At 43.0% G+C, this 13,290-nt stretch overlaps 1 protein-coding gene across 3 annotated transcripts in view; it reads left to right on the top strand.

Moving 5' to 3' along the window:
* LOC127969173 (ADP-ribosylhydrolase ARH1-like) overlaps positions 1–13,290 on the top strand; it is a 465,099-nt gene that overhangs the window by 116,756 nt on the left and 335,053 nt on the right. For 2 of the 3 annotated variants that reach the window (XM_052570950.1, XM_052570948.1), the window contains exon 6: positions 4,483–4,870. The exons of the other annotated variant lie outside the window; for it this stretch is intronic. In XM_052570950.1, the coding sequence (XP_052426910.1) occupies positions 4,483–4,634 (152 nt within the window). In that variant the 3' untranslated portion in view covers positions 4,635–4,870. Of the gene's footprint in view, positions 1–4,482; positions 4,871–13,290 lie in introns of those variants that run through there. 3 annotated transcript variants of the gene reach the window in all.

Here is a 13,290-nt window from a genome sequence, read left to right as displayed (position 1 = left end):
TAAATTAACTTACAATAAGTTTAGATATTAAATAAACCTGCTTATTACAAATATCTTGCTCAGAATTTAATTTATTCAGAATTACTCCACTTTTACTTTCAATTTGGTTTATTTTAATTAATCCAGTTTCCTACTTTATTACATTTATCACTACATAATGGAACTGGTATTTAAAAAAAGCTTAAATTATTGAAATTCCTAATGTTAACCTAATGTTAACTCAGATTCTGAATTATGTTGTTTTTCAATTGAAATTACAACAAAAATGACACATAAGTTGCGCAAGTATCTAAGACAGATGTTTGCATTTTTATGGCAGTATGAAGGCTTACTGCATTACATTCTCATTTGAGCAGAATATCTCAATGAGGTAAACTTTCCAGATAATGATAATACTTTTTTTCTTAGTCAAAGTGAGTGTGTGTGTGCATGTTCGCTAGTTTCGGGACATTAAGTATTATACTAGGTGGAAACATCTGGGTTACAACTGCTACCTTAGTTCTCTGAGAAGGGAACGAGTTGCTGTGTCATTTTGTTCACACTATGGAATGTTTTCTGTGTGACTGCGACTAAAGCACTTTTTGAAACATTCCACTCTCAGTGGTGTGTACCATGGAAACCAAATGATACCCAGGAACTTGATGCTGCTCACTCTCTACAGACGCACCATTGATGGTCAGAGGAACATGTTGAGTTAACATGTTAAGTGAACATAAAATTCCCTTCATCTCCTTAGACTTGATATGGTGCATGACTAGCCGTTCAAAGCAAACTGGATGGTAGTCATTGAAGCAGAATGGAGATGGTTTCTTCGGGACAGGAATGATGGTGGTAGCTTTGAAGCATGTGGGAACAACAGCCTGACTTAGTGAGAAGTTTTTTCTCTTCTCAAAGTGAGCGAAGAAGGTTGTTCAGCTCATTCAGCAGGGAGATTTTGCTGTCACAGTTCTGCGGTGGGGGCTTGTAGTCCATAATGATCTGTATCCCCTGCCATAGGCTCTGAGTGTCTCTGCTGTCGCTGAATTCATGGCCTATCCTCCTGGAGTACTGTCTCTTAGCCTCTCTGATGCCGTGGTATAGGTTGGTCCTAGCTGTACTCAGACCCACTTCATCTCCAGCTCTGAAGGCAGCATTCCAAGAGGTCAGGGAACTCCCCTGTCATCAAGGGCTTCTGGTTGGCCTGGACAGTGATGGTCTTTCATGTGCGCAGAGTTTAACTTTAAAATGTGGTTCTGCCGACATCGAGCAGAAAATCATGACTGTATGCATGTTTAAAGACAGGTAGACACAATGAAGACGAACAAAAAATACTGTGAGTCACAAGACAAAAAAAAAAAAAAGAAAAAAACATGAAAACACCATTTTGATGGGAGAGAGAAGTGTGGATGCGCCAACATCTTGGAAAGAAAATTCAGTTCTATGAACCAAGGTTACAGTTGTGACCCAGATGTTTCACTCTGAGGAAGCACCGCTACTCCATCATTTCGTTTACTCAATGGGAATCCTTGGAATGCATGGGATCCAAATACAGGTTGGAGATTCTGACTAATTTGTGCAGAGTGAATGTTTTGTGGGGCCATGTTATCAATTAAAGATAACACAGTGGTAAATAATAATAATAATAAAATTCAGGATACAGTAAATAACCAGCAGATATATATAAACATCTCGAGATCAAAGTCATTACATAACGAGATAAACTCATTCAACTTCAAGAACAATGTCGAAATAAAAGGTTGAGATTAAAATAAAGTCAGATCTCAGATCTCATGTTTTTAGATAAAACTAGTTAAATTTAGAGAAAAAAGTCGAGATAAAATGTTGAGAAAATAAAGTCATGTTTCAAAGAAAAGAAAAACTTTACATTTTGAGAAAAAAAGTTGAGAATACACACACTTGTGTCATTATTTTTTTTCTCAATAGAGAAGAGCATGTGCAGTGGCATAGGTCAAGTCAAGTCATCTTTATTTATATAGCGCTTTAAACAAAATACATTGCGTCAAAGCAACTGAACAACATTCATTAGGAAAACAGTGTGTCAATAATGCAGAATGATAGTTAAAGGCAGTTCATCATTAAATTCAGTGATGTCATCTCTGTTCAGTTAAATAGTGTCAGTGCATTTTTTTGCAATCAAGTCAACAATATCGCTGTAGATGAAGTGACCCCAACTAAGCAAGCCAGAGGCAACAGCGGCAAGAAACCGAAACTCCATCGGTGACAGCATGGAGAAAAAAACCTTGGGAGAAACCAGGCTCAGTTGGGGGGCCAGTTCTCCTCTGACCAGACGAAACCTGTAGTTCAATTCCAGGCTGCAGCAAAGTCAGATTGTGCAGAAGAATGATCAGTTTCCTGTGGTCTTGTCCTAGTGGTACTCTGAGCCAAGGTCTTTACAGGGGATCTGTATCTGGGGCTCTAGTTGTCCTGGTCTCCGCTGTCTTTCAGGGCAGTAGAGGTCCTTTCTAGGTGCTGATCCACCATCTGGTCTGGATACGTACTGGATCCGGGTGACTGCAGTGACCTCGAAATAAGAGAGAAACAGACTAATATTAGCGTAGATGCCATTCTTCTAATGATATAGCAAGTACATTGGGTATTATGGGAAGTGTTCCCGGTTCCGGTTTACCTAATTAATGCAGCCTAAAAATCCTTTAATGGATCTGGATATTAAAAGCATATTAGTATGTTATGGGTAAGCCAGGTTAAAGAGATGGGTCTTTAATCTAGATTTAAACTGCAAGAGTGTGTCTGCCTCCATAACAATGTTAGGTAGGTTATTCCAGAGTTTAGGCACCAAATAGGAAAAGGATCTGCCGCCCGAAGTTGATTTTGATATTCTAGGTATTATCAAATTGCCTGAGTTTTGAAAACGTAGCAGACGTAGAGGATTATTATGTAAAAGGTGCTCTTTCATATATTTAGGTGCTAAACCATTCAGGGTTTTATAAGTAATAAGCAATATTTTCAAATCTATACGATGTTTGATAGGGAGCCAGTGCAGTGTTGACAGGACCGTGCTAATATGGTCATACTTCCTGGTTTTAGTAAGATCTCTTGCTGCTGCATTTTGGACTAGCTGTAGTTTGTTTACTAAGTGTGCAGAACAACCACCCAAAATTACAATAATCTAACCTTGAGGTCATAAATGCATGGATTAGCATTTCTGCATTTGACATTGAGAGCATAGGCTGTAATTTAGATATATTTTTGAGATGGAAAAATTCAGTTTTACAAATGCTAGAAACGTGGCTTTCTAAGGAAAGATTGTGATCAAATAGCACACCTAGGTTCCTAACTGATGACGAAAAATTGACAGAGCAGCCATCAAGTCTAAGACAGTGTTCTAGATTATTACATGCAGAGTTTTTAGGTCCTATGATTAAAACCTCTGTTTTTATTTTTCAGAATTTAACAGTTTTACTCGTCATCCAGTTTTTTTATATCGACTATGCATTCCATTAGTTTTTCAAATTGGTGTGTTTCACCAGGCCGCAAAGAAATATAGAGCTGATTATCATCAGCATAACAGTGAAAGCTAACACCAAGTTTGCTGATGATATCTCCCAAAGGGTAATATATAAAGCGTAAAGAGTGGGGGCCCTAGTACTGAGCCTTGAGGTACTCCATACTGCACTTGTGATTGATATGATACCTCTGCTACTTCACTGCTACCGAAGTGCCAATAGTGTCTGTCACTATTTAAGTATAAACAGCATCTAAAAACTATGCAAAGTCAGAAAAAATTAGCTTACTCGCTGACAGGACTTGATCAGGCAACTATTAAACAGCGCTGTGAGAAGTGTTTGAGTTTGGAGCAGTGCCCTATTCATACAAACTACAAACTCTGCTGTGATTTAAACAAGTTTAAAGGCAGATGAAACAGTGCTGCTATTCTCAACAACAATGATGCAGAAACGAGGAGAAACGGCAACAACAATCCAGTTAGAGTACTCTTCAATCCACAAATCAATATTTACAATGGATTTACCGAAGTAACACTTAACCTACCTAATTAATACAATATTATTAAGCAGTCGTTAAGCAATTGATTTCCAATGTGATATGTGAAGAGAAAAGGAAAAAAAGTGAGTTCAGCTAAAGGCAATCGAACCCTAGTCAAACGGCATCACACGCTACATCCCTGCATATTACTCTCCAGCATACTGCACTGCAGATGCTGTTTGACTCTGTCCAACGAGATGAAATGAATGACACGAGTGTGTTTATTCTCAACTTCTTTCAAGAAATTAAACGACTTCTTTCTCTTAATTTAATTACTTTATTCTCAACAGTTTACCTTGGCTTTTTCTCAATTTAATTACTTTTCTCGTAGTTTTTACTTGAAATTTAACAGGTTTTGTCTCAAAATATAACTCTACCTCAATATATACACTACCTCAAAGTAGTGCAGCTCTTAAAATTACACATACACACTGTTAATTTCTATTGAACATAAGCCCATGCATACTTCTTGCTTTACAGGAGACAGTGACAGTACTGCAGTGATTGCCTGTTGCTGTTGGGGTTTGCTGTATGGAATGGACAGAGTCCCACAGTGTAACTACAGAAACCTGGAGTACAGGGGACAACTGGAGAGTGTGGCTCAAAAGCTGTATGTTCTTTCTCACTGCTAAAGCAAAGCTGTGAACAAAGAGAAAATGTTCACATTGACACGAATTAAATTGTTTTAGGTTAATAATGTCACTTGTAGGTGTTCTGCACTCATGACACCTTAAAAGTCACACAATCATCAAAAATAATGAGGTTGATGCAAATTACAGTCTATGTGAATTCTCCTTTAAATCTAATGTACATGTTACATGTATATTCCTTCATTAAAATTAATAAGTAATAAATAAATGCATAAATATTTTTATGGTTGCATTTGTTTGACTTCTCAGCTTTGTATACATAAGAGTATATATATATATAGATATATATATATATATATCTATATATATATATATATATATAGATATATATATATATATATATATATGTATTTATTATTTTTTTTATTTTTTTCTATTGAAGAGGAATAACCCCTTTAGATGAATCTCATTTTCGAGGGGGTCCTCGAGACCAGGTACAGAAATTGACATTGACCTTATAGCGGCAGTCAAACAACTTAAAAAAAACGTCTAAGGTTACGTATGTAACCCTGGTTCCTCGAAGGAACGAGACGCTGCGTCGAGAACGTTTGGGGAACGCGTCCAGCGTGACGCCTCTATAAATAACATGTATAATCAGTCCAAAGGAAGGGCGAGACGTCATAGGCAGGTGACGTCAGAGACCAGGAAGCATAAAAGCATGAGCGGCGAAGCCGGATATCAGCCTCAAAGGATGAAGCAAGCGCGAGCCAGAGATGCCGGAAGTGTGGCACTGCGACGCAGCGTCTCATTCCTTCGAGGAACCAGGGTTACATACGTAACCTTAGACGTTCCTCTACAGGAACTCGAGCTGCGTCGAGAACGTTTGGGGAATGAGAATGCCCACGCCGCCAGACTTTCCAATCTCTGCCTAGTGTGGAAGAGCACAGGTAAAGCAAGAGAAGGAGAAGAGCCTGACAGAAATTGGGGACAACCTGTCCAATGCCAAACTTTAGAAGGAAGTGAGTCTTGACCCCCAGGACAGGGGAGATCAGAGGACTCGAGACTTAGGACAGCATCCTGATCACCGCTTAGCTTAAGGTTCTTCTGGCCGGAGGCCTCAGCCTCAGCTCACCATGGAGGAAACATGTAACCAGAGGGTTTCTGCTCACTGACTGGCCACCGAGAGGGGCGTGGTAGGTCACCATGGCTGCCACGTAGACCTTCAAGGTGGAGTGGGTCAACCCTGCAGAGAGCCTAAAGGAACTCCAGCACTGTACCATCCGGGCAGTTAACTGGGTCGAGCTGGCGGTCTCCGCACCAAGAAGTGAAAAGCTTCCACTTCAAGGCATACAGTTTCCTCATTGAGGGAGCTCTGGATTGGAGAACTGTCTTACAACCTTGGTTGAGAGACCAGAAGCTAAGAGTTGTGCCTCCTCAGAGACAACACTTACAGCCTCTAAGCTCCATGCGGGGGCGCAACCTCCGCCTGCGAGAGGAGATCTCTCCTGAGGGGAACCTCCCATGGAGTGCCGTCAAAAAGAGAAATCAGGCCCAGGAACCATACCCGGCCCGTCCAGAACGGGGCTACTAACGGCAGCTCGACTCTGTCCCGGTGCACTCTCTCCAGAACTCCTGAGAGCAGAACAATCGGGGGAAAATGTACAGATGAAGTCTCGGCCATGTCTGTACCATGGCGTCCAGCCCCAGTGGAGCTGGATGAGTCAGAGGAAGCCAGAGGGGACAGTGCGATCACCTCAGTGTGAAGCCGCCATTCCCCGGGCCTCGGCCCCTGCCTCAACAGGATGTCTGCTCCCATATTAAGATGCCCAGGAATGTGAACTGCTCTGAGCGAGAGGAATTCGTCCCGGAGCCACACAAGGATCTGGTACGCTAGTTGTATAAACGGCATGAGTGCAGAACTCCTTGATGGTTGATGTAAGAGACCACCGCTGTGTTGTCGGTGCGCACCAACACATGGTGACCTCTTAGGTCTGGGAGAAAATAACGAAGTACACAAAGCACGTCCAGCATCTCCAGGCAGTTGATGTGCCATGTCAGATGGCGACCACTCCACAGACCACGGGCAGGGTGGCCCCTCATGACCGCACCCCAGCCGGTGAGGGACGCGTCCGTCGCTAGCATACCGCGGTTACAAGGAGCTCCCAGCACCGGGCCCTGGGACAAGAACCAAGGCTTCCTCCACATATCTAAGGCACGTAGGCAGTGCTGCGTGACCTTTAGCATGCGAAGTGGGTTTCTCCTCAGGGAGAACCCCTTGGTCTTGAGCCACCACTGTAGGGGTCTCATGTACAGCAGGCCAATAGTATTCACGTTGGACGCAGCTGCCATCAGACCCAGCAATCTCCGTGACTGCTTGACAGTGAGTGACCAGCCTTCTCTCACTCTCGCGACTGCAGTGAGGATCGACTCGATCCGAGCAGGTGACATACGTGCCTGCATCGTGGTCGAATCCCACACCATGCCCAGATAAGTGGTTCTCTGAACTGGAGAAAGCACACTTTTCTTGGTGTTAAGTCTTAACCCCAGCTCTTTCATGTGAGCGAGAACGACACCTCGGTGCCGAACCGCCATCTGCTCAGATTCAGCTGATATCAACCAATCAACAATGTGGTTGAGTCTGGAAAGTGTGGGGTGAGAGTGCAAGGCCAGTGGAAGATCCTTATTGGTAGGCTTTTGCCCCCAAAAGCAAACCTCAGGAACTTCCGATGAAGGAGGATGGAGATAAATGCATCTTTTGATAGATCGTGACACACCAGTCCTCGGACTTGGCCTGTGCAGTCGTGCTAAACTTCAGTCCCCTGACTGAGAGGTTCAAAAAGCACAGATCTAGAAAAGGACACAACACCTCATCCTTCCTCGGAACAGTGAAGTACCGGCTGTAGGACCCGGACTCTGCAACCCAAGGAGGGACCACCTCGATGGTCTCCATTCCTCAGAGAGAGTCTACTTCTGTTCCATTACGAGTCTGCTTGGGGCCCACCAGAACTGGATTCTGTGGCCTCTCACTACAGTGTGCAGGACACACTGAGACACATTTGGCAGTAGTTTTCACGCTGCAATATAGTCTACTAAGGGAAACAGCCTCTCAAGACTGATCTCTGGTTGCATCAGCGCAATTAGCTCGGTGCCCTGAAGTGGCGTACCGGCAGGAGACTGCCGAACTAGCTGCTCTGCAAACCTCCCAGGAGGTCGCGAGCCTCTTAGCACCGCTACGTTTTCGGGCGGTAACTGAGAGAAGCGCTCGCCGGAGATCGCTGCGCCCTGGAACACCGGCAGGGTTGGCAGAATGATCTCCTGAGGGCACTGAGGAGAGACGGGCACCGTGTAATGCGGTGTACACCACTCTTCCCCAGAGGGAGCTGGCCCTCAAAATGTCCTAGGCGTCAGGACGTTATGATGAAGGCTATCCAGCAAAAACAACGGTCCATCAAACTTCTTTCCACTAGAAGCTTTCGGCCTGGGAGCGCCACATTGACTCTAGCGTCTGCGGAGTACAAAAGTGACACCCCCGGCACGTGGGGCTGGAACACGGTTGGGACTGCTCCGCCCAGCAGCCCCTGACCGCCTCAACCTCCTCAGAGGAAGAGCGGTACACACGTGTTCTCACAAAAGAAATCACATCCCTAGAGCCCCTGTACATCTAACTTCACATAGTCAGATAAATGTCATTTTATTCCTTAGAATTAAATGTAGTCAGCAACCAGACTAGTCAACACGGTCTGGTGTAGAAAAACTCACATAAAAATGAAACCATGTAATACACGCGTTGCCTCGGCAGCGCTCATGTCTTTTATTTATATATATATATATATATATATATATATATATATATATATATATATATATATATATATATATATATATATATATATATATATATATTATTTTATGCTACTCAGTCACACAAACAACATCAATCTCCTCAGAGAAAGATGGATGCTGCAGTGAGCTGTCTCAGAGGGCGAAGAAATTGCAGCGCTGGTTTCCAAGCCTCGAGAATGAGCTCTAGATCTAATGAACACGGTCGGAGATAGGACGAGCCGTCTCCAACCTGTTCGCCAAATCATGTGCGATTCCCGCTATCGCGGCTGCCGCTGTGCCTCGGCAACAGCGCGACCGCAACTGCAGGATCGCATGCACGGACACACTCCTCAGAGCATGCCCGGCGAGAGCGGAGCGCTTAACAGTGAGAAAAGCACAGTCAGCCCCCATTTTTTTCGAGAGCTGACTGTGCGAGCTCCACTCTTCATTAATGCTGCTTATGTTAATATTAGGCATAATATGCTTGTGCATATGGTGCTTGTGTGACTGGTGCTTGTGTAACTGGCGAGCTCATCGACGCCTTTCCACATCAATCTCCTCAGAGAAAGACAGGCAGCGCCGTCGCGCCCTCTCATCGGGGAGAAAGTACCGCAAACACGGGCTTCCGACTACCGAGAGCGGGCGCCGGATCTGGTGGCTAAGAAAGAAGATAGGGACTTGCCCGTCTTACATTCCTTCCAGCAGATCCGAAACCGAGTCCCGCGAGCACAACCACTGTTTCGCCTCGGCGAAAGTGGGACTGGCACCGCGAGAAACGCCAGTGAAAGCTCTCTCCTCAAAGAGAGCCTTCTGAGAGTGATGCAAAGGCTCGCATCACAGCCGTCAACTCCCTCGAGAGCTGACACTGTCAGCAGACAAGCAGACCCTACCCCTTTTTTTGGCAGGGAAAAACACACAACCCTGAGCTCTGCCTGCTCTCGCCCAAAACTTCCCTTGATTGAAGCTTTGACAATGGAGTTTATCAGTGGACAAACGACACTATATAAGACTCACAAAACCGATAGCGACTGACACACAAACAGAGCGCTTGCTGAAGACACAAGGCTGATATCCGGCTTCGCCGCTCATGCTTTTATGCTTCCTGGTCTCTGACGTCACCCGCCTATGACGTCTCGCCCTTCCTTTGGACTGATTATACATGTTATTCAGAGACGTCACGCCTGACGCGTTCCCCAAATGTTCTCGATGTCTCTGATGTAATCTCTTTTCAGTTAAATCGTGTCTGTGCATTTATTTGCAATCAAGTCAACGATATCGCTGTAGATGAAGTGACCCCAACTAAGCAAGCGAGAGGCGACAGCGGCAAGGAACCGAAACTCCATCGGTGACAGAATGGAGAAAAAAAACTTGGGAGAAACCAGGCTCAGTTTGGGGGCCAGTTCTCCTCTGACCAGATGAAACCTGTATTTCAAATCCAGGCTGCGGCAAAGTCAGATTGTGCAGAAGAATCATCTGTTTCCTGTGGTCTTGTCCTGGTGGTCCTCTGAGACAAGGTCTTTACAGGGGATCTGTATCTGGGGCTCTAGTTGTCCTGGTCTCCGCTGTCTTTCAGGGCTGTAGAGGTCCTTTCTAGGTGCTGATTCACCATCTGGTCTGGATACGTACTTGATCCGCGCGACGGCAGTGACCCTCTGATCTGGATACAGACTGGATCTGGTGGCTACGGTGACCTCGGAATAAGAGAGAAACAGACAAATATTAGCGTAGATGCCATTCTTCTAATGATGTAGCAAGTACATAGGATGTTATGGGAAGTGTTTCCGGTTCCGGTATACCTAATTAATGCAGCCTAAAAATCCTTTAACGGATTTGGATATTAAAAGCATATTAGTATGTTATGTGTAAGCCAGGTTAAAGAGATGGGTCTTTAATCTAGATTTAAACTGCAAGAGTGTGTCTGCATCCCGAACAATGTTAGGTAGGTTATTCCAGAGTTTAGGCGCCAAATAGGGAAAGGATCTGCAGCCCGCAGTTGATTTTGATATTCTAGGTATTATCAAATTGCCTGAGTTTTGAGAACATAGCGTATGTAGAGGATTATAATGTAAAAGGAGCTCATTCAAATACTGAGGTGCAAAACCATTCAAGGCTTTAGAAGTAATAAGCAATATTTTTAAATCTATACGATGTTTGATAGGGAGCCAGTGCAGTGTTGACAGGACCGGGCTAATATGGTCATACTTCCTGGTTCTAGTAAGAACTCTTGCTGCTGCATTTTGGACTAGCTGTAGTTTGTTTACTAAGCGTGCAGAACAACCACCCAATAAAGCATTACAATAATCTAACCTTGAGGTCATGAATGCATGGATTAACATTTCTGCATTTGACATTGAGAGCATAGGCTGTAATTTAGATATATTTTTTGAGATGGAATAATGCAGTTTTACAAATGCTAGAAACGTGGCTTTCTAAGGAAAGATTGCGATCAAATAGCACACCTAGGTTCCTAACTAAAGACGAAGAATTGACAGAGCAACCATCAAGTTTTAGACAGTGTTCTAGGTTATTACAAGCATCATTTTTAGGTCATATAATTAAGTTTTTTTTTCAGAATTTAGCAGTAAGAAATTACTCGTCATCCAGTTTTTTATATCGACTATGCATTCCATTCGTTTTTCAAATTGGTGTGTTTCACCGGGCCGCAAAGAAATATAGAGCTGAGTATCATCAGCATAACAGTGAAAGCTAACACCATGTTTCCTGATGATATCTCCCAAGGGTAACATATAAAGTGTGAAGAGTAGCGTCCCTAGTACTGAGCCTTGAGGAACTCCATACTGCACTTGTGATCGATATGATACATCTTCATTCACTGCTACGAACTGATGGCGGTCATATAAGTACGATTTAAACCATGCTAATGCACTTCCATTGATGCCAACAAAGTGTTCAAATCTATGCAAAAGAATGTTGTTGTCAATTGTGTCAAACGCAGCACTAAGATCCAATAAAACTAATAGAGAGATACACCCACGATCAGATGATAAGAGCAGATCATTTGTAATTCTAAGGAGAGCAGCCTCAGTACTATGATACGGTCTAAATCCTGACTGGAAATCCTCAAATATACCATTTTTCTCTAAGAAGGAATATAATTGTGAGGATACCACCTTTTCTAGTATCTTGGACAGAAAAGGGAGATTCGAGATTCGTCTATAATTAACTAATTCTTTGTGGTCAAGTTGTGGTTTTTTGATCAGAGGCTTAATAACAGCCAGTTTGAAGGTTTCGGGGACATATCCTAATGACAATGAGGAATTAATAACAGTCAGAAGAGGATCTATGACTTCTGGAAGCACCTCTTTTGGGAGCTTAGATGGTATAGGGTCTAACATACATGTTGTTGGTTTAGACAAACAAGTTTATACAATTCTTCCTCACCTATAGTAGAGAGTAGCCGTATTTCCACTGTCGGGCCAGTGCGAGCCAGGGCTTAAAGCGGGCCGGGCGGGGCTCATAGCCTCGGGCCAGTAGCACCGAGGCCAGAGTAGCGCAGGGTTTCCACAGGGGAGCTTGAAGCTCCGCTGCTCGTCACTAAAACACGCCCTTTACACGCCTCTCAGAACAACGTCATGCAACCTCATTATTTCACTAGAGAAGTTATCAGAAAACTAAGAAATAAGTCACTGGAACATGCGTGATCACAAAACGAATATGATAAAAGCGGCCGTTTGTTTGCATGCTTTGTTATATATTCAAATTCAAAAGCATGGATGTTTTAACTATAGAATAAGTGATACAGTGATCATATTGATGTAATTTATCAAGACTCAAAATTAATCACACATAAATACACTTTCTATTTTATTTATTTATTTTTAACGCTTATGAAAATAGCCTGCTTATTCAGTGAGTCTGTTTCTGTTTATTTGTAGTCACAGTGGCCTATACGTCACATTAAGAATGAATTATATCTTTATTTTTATAAAGGATCCCGAACAAAAACATTATTATATTTTTATAATAGGCAACATGAGCTAAACTCTTGAGACGAGGCGTGTGATAGATAATATAAGTTACTAAATAAATACACGATTGTGATAGAGAATAAGAAGCTGACGTCTGATTTCTTCAAGCGGTCATATTTACCATGTTTAATGTTAATGCCCAGCGTGCATAGTCTTTTACATCGCTTATAAATATTTCTGCCCTGTATGGTGATTATAATCCACATTGGATCAAGTTATTTCAAACACTCGCTGCTGACTAATAAAGCGTTTAATGCTGGCGTTATAGCGGCTATCTTTCTGAAATGATCCACAGCACATACTCTCTATTTTTATAAAAGCTCCCAAACAAAAATCATTATTATATTTTGATGATATGCAACGTGGAGCTAAACTCACGAAACAAGACGACAGATAAAATGTTACTTAATAAATACACAATTGTGATAGACAGTAAGAAGCTGACGTCTGATTTCTTCAAGCGGTCATATTTACCATGGTAATGTTAATGTTTATCGTGCATAGTCTTTTACATCGCTTATAAATATTTCTGCCTTGTTTAGTGATTATAATCCACATCGGATCAAGTTATTTCAAACACTCGCTGCTGACTAAGAGTGAGTTTTGAGCTCAACTGGTTTTTAAAAAGTATTTAATGGTGGTGTTAAAGTTGTTATCTTTCTGAAATGATCCGCGCTGACGCTCTCCAGACAGTGGACTTTGTTCGTAACCCCTCCTTTAGCCCCAGCTGGCCCGCTTTGGCCCAAGGATTTCGTCGGGCCGAAAAAACCTGGCCGTTGGCCTCAAGGAAGCCCCGGCGAGGCACGATTAAGCCCCGGAAGTGACTGTGGAAACGCGACTGGCCCTGGCACGCACTAGCACGCCCGGTCTTAGCTCGATAGTGGAAA

The sequence above is a fragment of the Carassius gibelio genome, chromosome B12, assembly GCF_023724105.1.
Source record: "Carassius gibelio isolate Cgi1373 ecotype wild population from Czech Republic chromosome B12, carGib1.2-hapl.c, whole genome shotgun sequence".
NCBI classification, from domain to species: Eukaryota; Metazoa; Chordata; class Actinopteri; order Cypriniformes; family Cyprinidae; genus Carassius; species Carassius gibelio.
The sequence above is the reverse complement of the archived record's forward strand: the minus strand, read 5'-3'. Positions and strand labels throughout refer to the sequence as shown.